General features: G+C 34.5%; 1 protein-coding gene across 1 annotated transcript in view; it reads right to left on the bottom strand.

Annotated features, from left to right (window-relative positions):
• Nucleotides 1-13,206: 13,206 nt before the first annotated feature.
• LOC148952238 (uncharacterized) overlaps nucleotides 13,207-17,965 on the bottom strand; it is a 49,140-nt gene continuing 44,381 nt past the window's right edge. Inside the window, exon 3 of the mRNA XM_089088885.1 lies at nucleotides 13,207-13,433. Coding sequence (XP_088945011.1) covers nucleotides 13,278-13,433 — 156 coding nt within the window. The 3' untranslated portion in view covers nucleotides 13,207-13,277. The remainder of the gene's footprint in view (nucleotides 13,434-17,965) is intronic.

The following is a 17,965-nucleotide window of genomic DNA, read 5'->3' on the forward strand; positions in this document are numbered from 1 at the left end:
TCTACTTATGCTCTAAGTCTCCAAACTAAAGCAGCCTCTAATTTCAGTCGGCAAACGGTTCATAAAAGTATTAAGGGGATGGGAGGGGGAAACAAATTTCCCCCTTCCATTTCAAAGTATTATTGTAATATGCCAATTTTCAGAAAAAATTATATTACTGTTTTCAAGAAAAATTCTGGTTAACAGTCCAAGGGAGGATTCAACCAGAGAATCGAAAAGGATTAATGTATAGTGTATGACAGAATGCTGTTGTGGCAAAATACAATTACCAATACCTACTCTAGGTCAATATAGGTTGGAATGGGTTGATTCTCTTTCATTTCAAATCCTTAGATTCTGGTAATCATAGATTTACATACACGCAAGTCCTCCGCTTGGCAATGTTTCCATCTTTGTCGATTGATGTCCCAAGGCTTTTACAGCACAGTTCTTTGTTCATTCTTCATCACGGGTGCAGTGATAGCTGGAATCTAGTAGGCCTCAGACCATGTTGTTTTAAAGTTTTCTGTTCTTCCCCAGGAAAAAAATAAACCCCCAAACAAAAGTCCTGGATACGGCCCTAGGGATTATATATCAATTTCTACCTCCACAACCCCCCCCCCCTCTTCTCTCCCTTAAAACCAATTCTGAATATATCTGAATGCTCAATGACAGTTGGGATGTTTTGGTATTAAAATGCACCCTTTGAGGCATTACCTTCCCTCCCTAACTACAACAAAAAAAAAATCATAGAACCACATTGTAGATTGGAAAGGGGCAGTCTCCCTCCCATCAAACAGTTCGTGGTACCGAACTATAAGTAAGGAGAGACTCAATAGTAATCAAAACTTGAAAAGCTAAATTTTGATACCAATAGAAATATCAGAAGAATCGAAATTTTATGCTAATTTAAAATGTATAAGTTTCGTTAAGTTTAGTCTTACCCATTAAAGGTTACGAGCCTGAGAAAATTTCTCTTATTTTTGAAAAAAGGCGAAAACACCCTCTAAAAGTCATAAAATCTTAATAGTCACACAATCAGATTCAGCGTATCAGAGAACCCTACTGTAGAGGTTTCAAGCTCCTATTTGCAATAATGTAGGATTATTTTTGCCAGATGAAAGATCACGGATGCGTGTTAATTTTTTTTTCCAGGGGTGATCGTATCGACCCTGTGGTCCTAGAATATCTGGAGAGGGTAAAAAAAAATTAAAAGTTGTAGTGCCTTTTTTAACGAACCAAAAAAATTGGAGGGCGGCTAGGTCCCCTCCCCCAACCCTATTTTCTTAAAATCATCCGATCCATATTTTGAGATATACATCTTTTTTTAGCATAATTGAAAGGCCAAATAACTATGCCTTTGGAGATATCATGACCCTCCATAGCCCATGGGGAAAGATCTTTAAGTTACAAAATTTGACCATTGTTTACGTATAATACTAATTATTTGGGAACTGTGCATACATTTTTCAGGTGTGGGAGGGGGGGAAGCGAATTTCTTTTCTGGTTGGATTTTCCACGGGGATAATTTTCCATGGGAGGGAAGTTTCCAGCAGGTGAATTTTTCAGGGGAAATTTTATACTGGGGGAATTTGCCAGAATTCCTATACGAAATTCGTCTTATATCTTGCTTTCTCTTTGCCGACCCAATTTTACGCGTGGAGATGTTAAGGGTAATTTTCCGGGGTAAATTTTCACCAGGATCGACTTGTCGAGAGAATTAATCCGTGGGAAGGAGGGATTTTTCCGTGGAGGCGGAGCTAGATTTCCTGGCATTATTTACAAATCGATCAGAAATTAAAAACAAAAAACAAAAATAAAACAAGTATTTTCAACTAAAAGTAAGGAGCAACATTAAAACTTAAAACAAACAGAAATTATTACGCATATGAGGGGGGTTGCTCTTCCTTAACACCTCGCTCTTTACGCTGAAGTTCGAATTCTATCCCAATTCTTTAAGAACGACTCCCGAAACAAAAGATTCGTTTATTTAGAACAATTTTAAGCGTATATATATATATATATATATATATATATATATATATATATATATATATATATATATATATATATATATATATATATATATATATATATATATATATATATATATATATATATATATATATATATATATATATATATATATATATATATATATATATATATATATATATATATATATGCTATCTTTATAAGTGAGCACTAATTGTGTATGTATGTATTTATTTATGTATTTTTTCTCGAAAACGGCTCCATATTTTTTCTGGAAAATTGGCATCCGGATATATGCTCGCATAAAAAAACAAATCTAGATAGGTAAGAAGTCTGAGAAAATTCGTTAAGAGCCTTAATTTTGGTTTTTGCAAATGACGTTATGTAGTAGAAATTGCAATGACGTCATGACACTTATGTCAAACTTATGTAAAAAAATTGAGGATTTTCATGTATGGAGAAGTTTATATTAAAATGACTTAAAGAGTAAAAACTGGCAATTGCAAAAAGATCTGCATATGTTTTGACGAGGGATTACAGTAATTCAAAAACCTTAAAATAAGAAAACCAAAAGTTTGAAGCTTAGAGGAAATCGTTATTAGGAATCGGACTTGCGGTAATAATCAAATATCTTTGAATAGCCTCAGTATGGAAAGACATTAAATTGCTTAAAGAGCAAAAAACTGGTTGTTGCAAAAATATTCGTAAATATTCTAACAAGGGATTACAACAATTCAAAAACCTTAAAAAGCAAAACCAAAAGTTTGAAGCTTATAAGAAATCGTTGTTAGAAAAACATCATTACCGAATTTATTTTCTTATAAGTATAAGCAATGTTCTTTTAAGGCATGAAAACAAAGCTGAAACAATTGTTAAGTTAAGTTCAGAATTGCTAAAGTTATTAGGTAAACTGTAAAAATATTTACGGTGCCTGAGCGATAATTTTAATGTTTTAATTCGAATTAGAAAAATGTCTGAAAATTGTAAAATTAGTTTGTTTTTTTTGTTAGATAAATCCACTCGCTACGTGATTAAGCTTATAGGTTTGAACGCAACCCGTTATATAATGTCAGTAGGAAGGCCCAAAAAATGAAAATTTGCAATTATTACAAATGATGATTCTCTTTTGACAAGGGATTCCAACAATTCAAAAAACTTAAAAAAAACCCAAAAGTTTCAAGTTTAGCACGTATCGTTGCTTCAATAATCAAATATATTTGAACAGACTGGAGTAAGAGAAGAAATTAAGTTGCGTAAAGAGCAAACAACCGGTCACTCTTTACGGTAATTTTTTTTTAGTACGCTTAAAATTGTTATAATTAAACGAATCTTTTGCTTCAGGAGCCGTTCTTAAAGAATTGGGATAGAATTCGAACTTCAGCGTAAAGAGCGAGGTGTATGGAAGAGCAACCCCCCTCATATGCGTAATAATTTCTGTTTGTTTTAAGTTTGAATGTTGCTCCTTACTTTTATTTGAAAAGACTTGTTTTTTTTTTTTTTTTTTATTTCTGATCGATTTTTAAATAATGCCAGGAAATCTAGCTCCGCCTCCACGGAAAAATCCCTCCTTCCCACGGATTAATTCTCTCGACAAGTCGATCCTGGTGAAAATTTACCCCGGAAAATTACCCTTAATATCTCCACGCGTAAAATTGAGTCGACAAAGGGAAAGCAAGATATAAGACGAATTTAGTATAGGAATTCTGGCAAATTCCCCCAGTATAAAATTTCCCCTGAAAAATTCACCTGCTGGAAACTTCCCTCCCATGGAAAATTATCCCTTGTGGAAAATGCCACCAGAAAAAAAATCGCTCCCCCCCCACACCTGAAAAATGTATGCACACCTCCCAAATAATTAGTATTATACGTAAACAATGGTCAAATTTTTTAACTTAAAGATCTTTCCCCATGGGCTATGGAGGGTCATGATATCTCCAAAGGCATAGTTATTTGGCCTTTCAATTATGCTGAACAAAATGTATATCTCAAAATATGGATTGGTTGATTTTGAGAAAATAGTTTGGGGAGGGGACCTAGCCGCCCTCTAATTTTTCTGGTTCCTTAAAAAGGGCACTACAACTTTTAATTTGTTTTGACCCTCTCCAGATATTCTTGGACAACTGGGTCGATACGATCACCCCTGGAAAAAAAAAAACACGCATCCGTGATCTTTCATCTGGCAAAAATAATCCCACATTGTTGCAGATAGGAGCTTGAAACCTCTACAGTAGGGTTCTCTGATACGCTGAATCTTATTCTGTGACTATTAAGATTATATGACTTTTAGAGGGTGTTTTCGCCTTTTTTCAAAAATAAGGGAAATTTTCTCAGGCTCGTAACCTTTAATGGGTAAGACTAAACTTAACGAAACTTATATATTTGAAATTAGCATAAAATTCCGATTCTTCTGATATTTCTATTGGTATCAAAATTTTGTTTTTTAGAGTTTTGATTACTATTGAGTCTCTCCTTACTTATAGTTTGGTACCACGAACTGTTTGATGGGAGGGAGACTGCCCCTTTCTAATCCCCAAGTCCCCCTTCGGTCGTAGAAATTTCGGAGGATGCTCAGTCTATCAGAAATTGAGATTCCCAGTCCTTTTTTTTTAAGTCAAAACTGATTGGAAACCAACCGACCGTGAGAGGGGGGGGCATTTTACTTGGAAGGGAGGAGTATTCTCCTCGGGGGGGGGTACATTCAAGGAGGGGGGAGTATTATTGGGAAGGGGGATGTTTCCTGAGGGGAGGTTTTTTTTCCACGGGGGTGTTTTCCGTGGGGAAGGGGTATTTTCCGGGTGGGGTAACGCCTAGATCCATTGGACGGCTTTATATTGGTGACGGCATCTATATGGAAAATATTTTTCCAAAATTAATCAAGACCCTAAACAAATTTCCCTCAAATTGTGATCTAACTAGATTGTTTCAAACCAGAAAATTAACAATTATCTTATTACAAACAATCCTATAAAACAAACAGAACCTGCAGAGAGAGATTCGCCTGTATAAAAATTATTACTTAAATTATTTGGAACAATGCATAGCACTTAATGCAAAGCAATTAAGAATCTGAAACTTACTTCACAGCTATTAGAGGGGAATATCTTTCTAAAAAAAAAATCCTAGTCAACTAATCTGTCAATAGTATCAACAAACAAGTAGTTTAGTGTTCTGAAACCCTTCCTACTTATGCTCTAAGCCTTCAACCTACAGGTGCCTCTAATTTCAGCCGGCAAACGGTTTATAAAAGTATTAGGGGGGTTGGGAGGGGGAAACGAATTTCCCCCCTCCCATTTCAAATTATTAGGAGGGGGAAATGGTAATATTCCAGCTTTCAGTAAAAAACAATATATTACTGTTTTCAAGAAGAATTCAAGTAAACAATCCAATGGTGGCGATGTCAACCAGAGAATTGAAAAGGAAGAATGAATAATGTATAACATAATGCTGTTGTGGCAAAACACAATTACTAATGCCTACACCAGGTCAATGTAGGTTGGAATGGGTTTATTTTTTTTTTTTTCATTTTAAATCCTCAGATTATGATCATTATTGACTTAAATCAACAAAAGTCCTCCACTTGGCTGTGTTTTCTTCTTAGTCAATTGATGTCCCAAGGCTTTTAAAAAACAGTTCTTCATTCATTCTATATTATGGTTGCATTGACAGCTGGAACCTATTAGGCCTTAGTAGGAATCAAACAATTCGTGGTAAGGAACTGTAAGTAAGGAGCGACCCGGCTCAATGGTAACCAAAACTCTAAAAAACGGAATTTTGATAACAATAGATACATCAAAAGAATCAGATTTTAATGCTGATTTAAAATATATAAATTTCATCAAGTTTAGTCTTACCGATCAAAAGTTACGCGCCTGAGAAAATTTGGCTGATTTTCGATAAAGACCCCCTAAAAGTTATAGAACCTTAATGATAATCACACCATCATATTCAGCGTATAAGAGAACCCTACTGTAGAGGTTTCAAGCACCTATCTACAAAAATGTGGAATTTTGTATTTTCAAACAGTTCGTGATAACGAACTGTAAGTAAGAAGCGACACGGCTCAATGGTAACCGAAACTCTAGAAAACGGGTTTTTGATACCAATAGATACATCAAAAGAATCAAATTTCAATGCTGATTTCAAATATATAACTTTAATCAAGTTTGGTGTTACCCATCAAAAGTTACGTGCCTGAGAAAATTTGGCTGATTTTCAAAAAAATGGGGAAAGACCCCCTAAAAATTATAGAACCTTAATGAAAATCACACCATCAGATTCAGTATATCAGAGATCCCTACTGTATACGTTTCAAGCTCATATGTAAAAAATGTGGAATTTTGCATTTTTGGCCAGAAGAAAGATCACGGATGCGTGTTTTTGTTTTTTTGTTTTTTGTTTTTTTTTCCCCCAGGGGTGATCGTATCGACCCAGTGGTCCTAGATTATAGTGGGGGCTCATTGGAACGGAAATTAAAAGTTCTAGTGCCCTTTTTAAGTGACTAAAAAAAATGGAGGGCAACTAGGCCCCCACGCTTATTTTTTTCCCAAAGTCTCCCGATCATAACTTTGAGATAGCCATTTTGTTCAGCATGGTCGAAAATATCATAAATATGTCTTTTAGGATGACTTAATCCCCCAAAGTCCCCAAGGGGAGGGCTAAAAGTTATGAACTTTACCCAATGTTAACATATAGTATTGGTTATCGGGAAGTATACAAAAGTTTTCAGGAGGTTTTTTTTCTGGTAGTGGGAGGGAAGGGTGGGTCGGAGTTATGTTGGAGGATCTGTCCATGAAGGAAGTTTTCATGGGGGAAGGGAAATTGCCATGAAGGGGGCGCCGGACTTGCCAGCATTATTTATTGGTTATTGGGAAGTATACAGACATTTTCAGGCAGGATTTTTTTCTGGAGGGGGGGCTCGAGGAGGGGGTTACTCAGGAGAATCTTTCCGTGGAAGATGTTTCTTTGGGGTAAGGGACATTTCTATGAAGGGGGTGCCGGATCTACAAGTTTTATTTAAAAAACGATCAGAAATTAAATTAAAAAAAAACAAGTTTTTTCAACTAAAAGTAAGAAGCAACATTAGAACTTAAAATAAACAGAAATTATTACGTATATGAGGGGGTTCTTCCCCAAGTCAATACCTCGGTCTTTACGCTACAGGTTTTTTTAGTGCTTGCAAAAGAGCCAGATATTCTAATTAAACGGCTTTTGTGATTCAGGGTTTTGTGAATCAATTTTTTTTAACTTTCAACATAAAGAGCGTGGTATTAACTAAAGGGAAAACCCCTTCATATGTGCAATAAAGTATACGTAATAAAAAAACAATTAAAAAACAAGCGATACGGCTCAATAGTAATCTAAACTTTTAAAAACGGAATTTTGATGTCAATAAATGTATCAAAAGAATGTGTTGATAATGCTGATCCTAAATATATAAATTTTATTAAGTTTAGTATTACTCATCAAACGCTACGAGCCTGAGAAAATTTTACCAGATTTTTTAAAGAGGGGGGAAACATCCCCTACAAGTGAAAGAATTTTAATGAAAATCACACCGTCAGATTCAGCGTATCAGAAAACCCTATTACATAGGTTTCAAGCTCATATCTGCAAAAATCTGCAACTTTGTATTTTTTGCTAGAAGAAAAATATACGAATATAGAAGTTAGTTACGCAAGTTAATTTGTAAAGACATCCATTTAGCAAAAGAAAAATTAAAATTTTATGCAAATTTTGTTTACTTATTGAATGAGGGTTAGCCAAAATAAAAGCTGCATTAACTAAAAAACGATCAGAAATTAAATAAAAAAAACGAAGTTTTTTAAACTGAAAGTAAGGAGCGACATTAAAACTTAAAACGAACAGAAATTATTCCGTATATGAAAGGGGCTGTCCCCTCCTCAACGCCTCGCTCGTTTAGCAAAAATTTTAATCATTCGAAAAAAAATATTTTTTAAAAAAAAAAAAAACAATATCGTAAAGATATAGGCGGTGAGGAGGGGACAGCCCCTTTCATATACGGAATAATTTCTGTTCGTTTTAAGTTTTAATGTCGCTCCTTACTTTCAGTTTAAAAAACTTTTTTTTTTATTTATTTGCCAGAAGAAAGATCACGGATGCATGTTTAATTGTTTTTTGTTGTTTTTTCAGGGGTGATCGTATCGACCCAGTGGTCCTAGAATATCATGGGAGGGCTCATTGGAACGGAAATCAAAAGTGCTAGCGCCCTTTTTAAGTGACCGAAAAAAATGGAGGGCAAATAGGCCCCCTCCCATGCTCATTTTTTCCCAAAGTAACCTGATCAAAATTTGGGATAACCATTTTCTTCAGCATGGTCAAAAATATTATAACTATGTCTTTTAGGATGACTTAATCCCCCGAAGTCCCCGGGGGGAGGGCTGAAAATTATGAACTTTACCCAATGTTAACATATAGTATTGGCTATTGGGAAGTATACAGATGTTTTGAGGGGGGTTTTTTTCTGGTAGGTGGGGGGGTCGGGGGTTATATGGGAGGATCTTTCCATGAAGGAATTTTTCATGGGGGAAGGGACATTGCTATGAAGGGGTGCCGGATTTCCCATCATTATTAAAGAAAAAGATCAGAAATCAAATGTAAAAAAAAAAGTTTTCAACTGAAAGAAAGGAGCAACATCAAAACTTAAAACGAACAGAAGTTTCTGCTTAAAACTTAAAACGAACAAAGATCTGCTTTTCATGTTCATTTCAAAGATGTATTACTTATTAGTTTAAATTTACCCATCCAAACTTATTAGTACAGTAGTATTTTAGAATAAGGAGGAAACACTCCCAAAAAGGTGTGGGGTTTTCACAATAAATTCATTATATCCGAGAACTTACATAACACCTTCAAACAGTTCGTGGTAACGAATATGGACGCCTTCAAACAGTTCGTGGTAACAGTTCGTGGTATTTTCAAACAGTTCGTGGTAACGAACTGTAAGTAGGGAGCGACCCGGCTCAATGGTAACCGAAACTCTAGAAAACGGGTTTTTGATACCAATAGATACATCAAAAGAATCAAATTTCAATGCTGAATTCAAATATATAACTTTAATCAAGTTTGGTGTTACCCATCAAAAGTTACGTGCCTGAGAAAATTTGGCTGATTTTCAAAAAAATGGGGAAAGACCCCCTAAAAATTATAGAACCTTAATGAAAATCACACCATCATATTCAGCATATCAGAGAACCCTACTGTAGAGGTTTCAAGCTCCTTACTGTAGAGGTATCTGTTACAGTGTATCAACGACTCATAAATCAATCTTCCATGAGTTTAAGAGTAATATTTTGCAGCAGTTACTAAGTAGATATTCTTGATAGCTTTTGAAACAAGTATAGTAAGATTATTTCGTGTATAGTAGATTATAGTAAGATTATTTATTTGTTTTTTTTTTGCTTTTTTTTTCCAGGGGTAATCGTATTTACCCAGTGGTCCTAGAATATCGTGGGAGGGCTCATTGGAACGGAAATTAAAAGTTCTAGTGCCGTTTTTAAGTGACCAGAAAAAATGGAGGGCAACTAGGCCCCGTCCCACGCTTATTTTTTTCCCAAAGTCACCAAATTTTAAGATAGCCATTTTTTCAGCATGGTCGAAAATATGATAAATATGTCTTTTAGGATGACTTAATACCCCGAAGTCCCCAGGGGGAGGGCTAAAAGTTATGAACTTTACCCAGTGTTAACACACAGTATTGGTTATTGGGAAGTATACAGAAGTTTACAGGAGGGTTTTTTTCTGGTAGTGGGGGGGGTGAGGGTTGGATCGGGGTTTATGTTGGAGGATCTGTCCATGAAGAAATTTTTCATGGGGGAAAGGAAATTGCCATGAAGGGGGCACCGGTCTTGCCAGCATTATTTATTGGTTATTGGGAAGTAGAGACATTTTCAGGAAGGATTTTTTCTGGAGGGGGGGGGGGGCTAGAGGAGGGGGTTACTCTTGAGAATCTTTCCGTGGAGGATGTTTCTTTGGGGTAAGGAAAATTTCTATGAAGGGGGTGCCGGATTTCCGGATTTCCAAGCATTATTTAAAAAACGATCAGAAATTAAATTTAAAAAAAAACAAGTTTTTTCACCTGAAAGTGAGAAGCAACATTAAAACTTAAAACGAACAGAAATTATAACGTATGTGAGGGGGTTCTCCCACCAGTCAATACCTCGCTCTTTACGCTACAGTTTTTTTTAGTGCTTTCAAAAGAGACCATAATTATTTGGAGAAAAATTAAATCAATCTATTCTAATTAAACAGCCTTTGTGATTCAGGGGTTTGTGAATCAATTTTTTTTTAACTTTTAACGTAAAGAGCGTGGTATTGGCTAAGGGGAGAACCCCCTCATATACGTAATAACATATACGTAATAAAAAAAAAACAATAAAAAAACAAGCGATACGGCTCAATAGTAATCGAAACTTTTAAAAACGGAATTTTTATGTCAATAAATGTATCAAAAGAATTTGTTTATAATACTGATTCTAAATATATAAATTTTATTAAGTTTAGTATTACTCATCAAACGCTACGAGCCTGAGAATATTTTACCAGATTTTTTAAAGAGGGGGAAACATCCCCTACAAGTGAAAGAATTTTAATGAAAATCACACCGTCAGATTCAGCGTATCAGAAAACCCTATTACATAGGTTTCAAGCTCATATCTACAAAAATCTGCAACTTTGTATTTTTTGCCAGAAGAAAAATATACGAATATAGAAGTTAGTTACGTAAGTTAATTTGTAAATTACGTCATAACTAAATTTAGAGACATCCATTTAGCAAAAGAATAGTAAAATTTTTATGCAAATTTTTTTAACTTATTCAATAACGGTGAGCCAAAATAAAAGCTGCATTAACTAAAAAACGATCAGAAATTAAATAAAAAAACAAGTTTTTTAAACTGAAAGTAAGGAGTGACATTAAAACTTAAAACGAACAGAAATTATTCCGTATATGAAAGGGGCTGTCCCCTCCTCAACGCCTCGCTCTTTACGCTAAAGTTTGACTCTGTCTCACAACTTTATTTTTTAAACCAATAAAAAACTTTAGCGTAAAGAGCGAGGTGTTGAGGAGGGGACAGCCCCTTTCATATACGGAATAATTTCTTTTCGTTTTAAGTTTTAATGCTGCTCCTTACTTTCAGTTAAAAAAACTTGAATTTTTTTTATTTAATTACGTATATGATTGGGTTAACCCCCTAGTCATCACCTCGCTCTTTAATCTAAAGTTTTTTTGTACTTTCATCAGAGCTATTTATTCTAATTAACGGCCTTTATGATTAAGGGGTCATTTTTAAAGAATTGGAACAAAATTTGAACTTTAGCTTTAAGAGCGAGGTATTGACGAGGGGGCGAACCCCCTAATATACGTATGAAAAATCTATTTAACCAAATAAAGCCATTTAACCAAATAAAAGTAAAATTAATATGTAAATTTTGTTTTAATTATTCATGTACGGTGAACCAATATCAAAACTTGCATTAATTCAAAAACGTTCAAAAATTCAATAGAAAAAAACAAGTTTTTTTAACTGAAAGTAAGGAACGACGTTAAAACTTAAATCGAATAGAAATTATTCCGTATATGAAAGGGGCTGTCCCCTCCTCAACACTTCGCTCTCTACGTTAAAGTTTTGTATTGTTTAAAAAAAATAAGAGTTGTGTGAAATTCAAACTTTAGCGTAAAGAGCGAGGCTTTGAGGAGGGGACAGCCCCTTTCATATACGGAATAATTTCTGTTCGTTTTAAGTTTTAACGTCGTTCCTTACTTTCAGTTAAAAACTTGTTTTTTTCTATTTTATTATATAGTAGGAACTGCTAAGAAAAAGCCGAACGCTTTTTACTGCGTGTGATATATCATAGTTGCAGCGGTAGCTGCAACGTAGTAAAGGACAAATCACGGCCCATTGTAATAAAAAATTAGACAAGACTGGCTATTGAAAAAAATGCCGCTTTTTATTCAGGAATGGTAAGTATTATCTAAATCAGTCTTAATAGTTCAATATTATTTTGATACCAAATTATAGGAATTTTAAAAAATAGCCTGAAAAAATAGCCTAGAAAATGACGTCAGATCGAAACAAAAAGTACATCATTGGAATTGCCGACAACCAGAGTACAGGAGGCTTACAGCCCTTTGGCTTGAACAAAAAGGAAGACAACTTTTTTGCACGGCTATCACTGATGTGTTCTCTTTTTTCCTTTTTCTTTACTGCGCCGCTTGCGGATAATTGGAACAACATAAAAAAAACTGTTTATGGGTTCATTTGAAAGTAAGTTGCAATATCTACGTGTTCTTCTATTAAATAAAACGTTATATTTAGAAAAAACGTAATTTTTGATAAAAAAAGAAGAAATGACTGTATCTTTATGTATACGATGATATAAGACATTTATCTTCTGAAGATTAATTTTCCGGGATATGATGTCATGTTTGAGTGACTCTACTGCCTATCTCCCTTTCGTTTGTTCTCTACTAGATTCCAAAAAAGAAAAAGCCGAGGGATTTATCCTGTGCTATATAGACAATCTAAAAAATTATATTCAAACATTATTTACCCTAAGCAGTTCCTGGGAAAATTACTTTAATATGTATATAGGACACTGTCTAAACAATAGGTTAATATTTGAAATATGCCTAGAGGACGGCCCAAAAATAGCTATTAAACAGTTGCTGAAAATGATTCATCGTTGGAAGAACAGCAGCTTGGACTGGGTTTTGGAGTTATAACAACGGCTAGTTTGCATAAATCAGGATAGTTTCTTAGAAAGTGCAAAAGAATTTATTTTTTAAGAAAATATGTATTGGGTTAGGCTTGTTAGTTTCAAGAGTGGCTTGGGTAAATTTTTTTTCAGTGTGTGATATATATTTAAATGAATTCATTAAAATTGTGCCCGAGCAGAGTAAAGTGCAGCTTCACATAGTGCAGTATGGCAAAAACCTATAAACAATGTAAATAGAAATTACGTTTTTGCTATATTTTTATCTGCTTCCTGTTGCTCAAATGTCATTGATCTGCTTCAAGTTGCTCAAATGTCAGAACTTTTTGTTACTTAATCCATATGTGAAATAACAGAACGGAGAAATGATATTTTACTCAACAGTGAAAGACGTTGGTGTTAATATTTTTTCTGGTAAAACAAAAGAGGCAATTAAGGAAACTCTTATAACGCTATGAACAACTCTGTAAACTTGTATCTTCCAAAAATGTAAAAAATAAACTGTATAAAAATATATTTTTTCGCAAAACTAACAACATTGTCAATTATTAAAAATAGTTAAAAAGGCTATGTTATGACTTTTCTCCTTCTACTGGATAATACTTTTCTGAATCAAAACATTTCACATTGCTCTTCCAGTCACATACGTGGTGTCTTTGATTGAACCTTGTGCCGTCAGGACACGTAAAAGTGAATTTTCTGTCTCCTGGTGTACACCAATGCCATGCCTATAAGAAATATACTTTTTGATATTTATCTTACTTTGGCTTTCCTGATTAGAATAAAGACTTGTCAAATGGAAAAATCATTAGGAAGAGCATTGAATTGTTTCAATGGGTTCACCTTGCTCGAGTGTTTGGTGTTTGGGGTTTCTTTTATTATTTCAAGCAGAAGTGGGCCCTTGGCAGCTCTCTTCTATCCCTCCCCTCCCACCGCCAGCGTCTCAACAATAAATTTCTAATTTTTGTGTTTCTAATTTAGACATTTTTCAAGGAATTTTTGGCCAAAAAGACAGAGTGAAGCGATTTTCAGAAGCCTGTGCCACTTCTGAAACCTACCTATCTTTTCTATTGAAGTGCATGCATTCTTAAGAATTTTAGTTTTTCTTCAAGACAAATCATTTTAAATAATTTTTAATAATAAATTTTTAATAATAAAATATTGATAGAGGGGCTAGCTAACAAAAAATTTTAAGTTCTAGTACCCATTTTATGTATAGAAAAGAGATCGCACCACAGCAAAATGTCCTATTTTTCCTTTTAATGCACTAAAAAAATTTCTTTTTTTGCCCGAATAGAATTAGAAGATTTTAAAACGTATACAAAGTTCTTTCAGTCTCATGGTTTCCTTAAACATGCACAGAAATTGAACAGTCATTAGAGTAAAGCAGTAATACAAACACTTATATAGTATTTCATAGCAACAAACAAACTATTACGAGGGAAATTATTGGATACTTTTTTAAAGAAAAGGGTATACGGAGCATATTTGCACTCTTTAACGTAATTATTTACTTTCATTGGAAACCACTCTTTTTTATTTAGTTGCTAATCGCTTTTACTATTGAAAGAAAATTTATAATTTTTTAAAGGGGGGTGTAATTTTTTCAAATTCAGGATTGTAAATTTACAACTTTATGACACGAGTTGTGACACGGTTGTTAATTAAGGTGATAGAACTTAAGACTTCCACCTGAAAAAGCCCTTTCTTAACATTTAAAGGCCAATGATTTGATACATTAGCCCGTGGGGGAAAAGTAACAACATACAAACAAACGATTACGTATCTCTGACTATCCATCACGGAATAAAAACCATATTCCATTTTTATTCTAGATAGTGGTTTATAGATCTACTCTAAGCTCACAGAAATAATAGATTTTACAGAGCACTTTTTATCAAAATTAAAATTCCTCAGGGGTATTTCCGATTTATTTAAAATTAAATAAGTTTTCCAGCTCTTATAATATTCGAGGATTAAACTCAATGAATTTTACGTATTTTGAATCAACGTAAAAAGTAAATTCCTTTGATACACGCATTTTATTCAAAACCTAAGTTATTAAGAATTGGAAAACTATAGAAATTGGTTGTTCTGTACTTACTCTTCCTCATCATGAACATAATAATTTCACTTGTATGACGGCATGTTCGCTTAGATATGAATGCACCACCGCGCGGAAGTAGTGCCTCTGTGTCAGGAAGAATTAGTTGTTGAATAGAATTAAATTAATTGGCTATTGTAGATTTTTTTTTTTTTCTGTTCGACGCAAATTTCGCTCTTTTTGTCAAATTTTTTATTTTGACAAAAATTGGCGGAATTAATTCCTTTGCTACGGTGTCTTCTATTTTTTTTACTTTATGCTTTCATTTTGTTATAAATAGCCGTTTTTCTAATCCCCCTCACATTATTTTACATTATCAGTTCGATGCAGTCACTCTTTCGGAAAAAAAGAAGCAAAAACGAAAAAACAATGAATGCTGTTTGATCGTCCTTTTCGGGGACAATACGAAATTTTAAGACAGTGTGAAAACTTAAGCCCTCCTCCGCTAATAAATAAATAATCCTCAGCTATAAAGTCCTAAAGACTGGTAAAACCCAAGGTCCGGATAACATTCAATCAGAGCGGTTAAAATCAGGTCCAGAAGAACTGGTAGATATCTACCACAAGATCATAACAAATGTCTAGGAAATGGGAATTTTTCCCGGGTCCTAAGTGAAAGCCACCATTGTTCCCCTTTTAAAAAGAGGTTAGAAGCTGATTGTAATACTTATAGACCAATAAGCCTGACAAGTCAACCGGCAAAGATCCTTACGAAAGTACTCCTTGATCGACTGAAATCTCACCTAAATAATCAAACAGTTCGTGATAACGAACTGTAAGGAGCGACCCGGTTCAATGGTAACCGAAACTCTAGAAAACGGGTTTTTGATACCAAAAGATACATCAAAAGAATCAGATTTCAATCCTGATTTCAAATATATAACTATCGTCAAGTTTAATAATACCCATCAATAGTTATGCGCCTGAGAAAATTTGGCGGATTTTCAAAAAGAGGGGGAAAGACCCCCTAAAAGTTATAGAACCTTAATGAAAATCACACCATAATATTCAGCGTATTAGAGAACCCTACTATAGAAGTTTCAAGCTCCTATCTACAAAAATGTGGAATTTTGAATTTTTCGCCAGAAGAAAGATCACGGATGCGTGTTTATTTGTTGTTTTTTTTCCCCAGGGGTTATCCTATCGACCCAGTGGTCCTAGAATATCTTGGGAGGGCTCATTGGAACGGACACTAAAAGTTTTAGTGCACTTTTTAAGTGACAAAAAAAATGGAGGGCAACTAGGCCCCCTCCCACGCTCATTTTTTTTCCAAAGTCACCCGATTAAAATTTTGAGATAGCCATTTTGTTCAGCATGGTTGAAAATATGGTAACTATGTCTTTTAAGATGATTTAATCCCCCAAAGTCCCCAGGAGGAGGGCTAAAAGACTTTACCCAATGTTAACATATAGTATTGGTTATTGGGAAGTATACAGAAGTTTTAATGAGGGTTTTTCTGGTTGTGGGGGGGGGTCGGGGGTCGGGGGTTATGTTGGAGGATCTGTCCATGAAGGAAGTTTTCATGGGGGAAGGGAAATTGCCATGAAGGGGGCGCCGGACTTGCCAGCATTATTTATTGGTTATTGGGAAGTACACAGACATTTTCAGGAAGGATTTTTTCTGGAGGGGGGCTGGAGGAGGGGGTTACTCGGGAGAATATTTTTGTGGAGGATGTTTCTTTGGGCTAAGGGACATTTCTATGAAGGGGGCGCCGGATTTCCAGGCATTATTTAAAAAACGATCAGAAATTAAATTTAAAAAAATAAGTTTTTTCAACTGAAAGTAAGAAGCAACATTAGAACTTAAAACGAACAGAAATTATAACGTATATGAGGGGTTTCTCCCCCAAGTCAATACCTCGCTCTTTACGCTACAGTTTTTTTTAGTGCTTTCAAAAGAGCTATCTATTCTAATTAAACGACCTTTGTGATTCAGGGGTTTGTGAACTAAATTTTTTTTAACTTTTAAAGTAAAGAGCGCGGTATTGATGAAGGGGAGAACCCCCTCATATACGTAATAACATATACGTAATAAAAAAAACAATAAAAAAACAAGCGATACGGCTCAAAAGTAATCGAAACTTTTTAAAACGGAATTTTGATGTCAATAAATGTATCAAAAGAATGGGTCTATAATGCTGATTCTAAATATATAAATTTTATTAAGTTTAGTATTATTCATCAAAGGCTACGAGCCTGAGAAAATTTACCCAATTTTTTAAAGAGGGGGAAAACATCCCCTACAAGCGAAAGAATTTTAATGAAAATCACACCGTCAGATTCAGCGTATCAGAAAACCCTATTACATAGGTTTCAAGCTCATATATGCAAAAATCTGCAACTTTGTATTTTTTGCCAGAAGAAAAATACACGAATATAGAAGTTAGTTACGTAAATTAATTTGTAAATTACGTCATAACCAAATTTAGAGACATCCATTTAGCAAAAGAAAAGTAAAATTTTTATGCAAATTTTGTTTACTTATTCAATGACGGCTAAAAAACGATCAGAAATTAAATTAAAAAAAAACAAGTTTTTTAAACTGAAAGTAAGGAGCGACATACAAACTTAAAACGAACAGAAATTGTTCCGTATATGAAAGGGGCTGTCCCCTCCTGAACGCCTCGCTCTTTACGCTAAAGTTTGATTCTGTCTCACAACTTTATTTTTCAAAATAAAAAAAACTTTAGCATAAAGAGCGAAGTGTAGGAGGGGACAGCCCCTTTCATATACGGAATAATTTCTGTTCGTTTTCAGTGTTAATGTCGCTCCTTACTTTCAGTTTAAAAAACTTGTTTTTTTTATTTAATAACATAGAGGAATAACAGGTCGGTTTTCGAAAAAAGTATGTTAGACGACCAGGAGATTCAGAATTGGCAGCGTGAAGTCGCAGCCTCGAGGTCCCTTAGAGTTTATCGGCAGCGGAACGAGGTCTGGGGTTATGATATATATTTTGAAGCAGGTTTGAGTACTCATGAAATTAACTGATACATGTCAGGGAGGGGTAATTTCTTTAGCACTTGAAGAATGAAGGATATATTTAGGGAGGGTAATTTATATCCTGTTTGTAAAGAAGTTGACGAGAATCTGCTGCACTTACGTCCCTTTGTTCCAAATTACTGGATTTAAGAAATAATTTATTTTCAAGCAAATTGGG

This window comes from Artemia sp. Qi Xiang Cuo, chromosome 5, assembly GCF_049724085.1.
Source record: "Artemia sp. Qi Xiang Cuo chromosome 5, ASM4972408v1, whole genome shotgun sequence".
NCBI classification, from domain to species: domain Eukaryota; kingdom Metazoa; phylum Arthropoda; class Branchiopoda; order Anostraca; family Artemiidae; genus Artemia; species Artemia sp. Qi Xiang Cuo.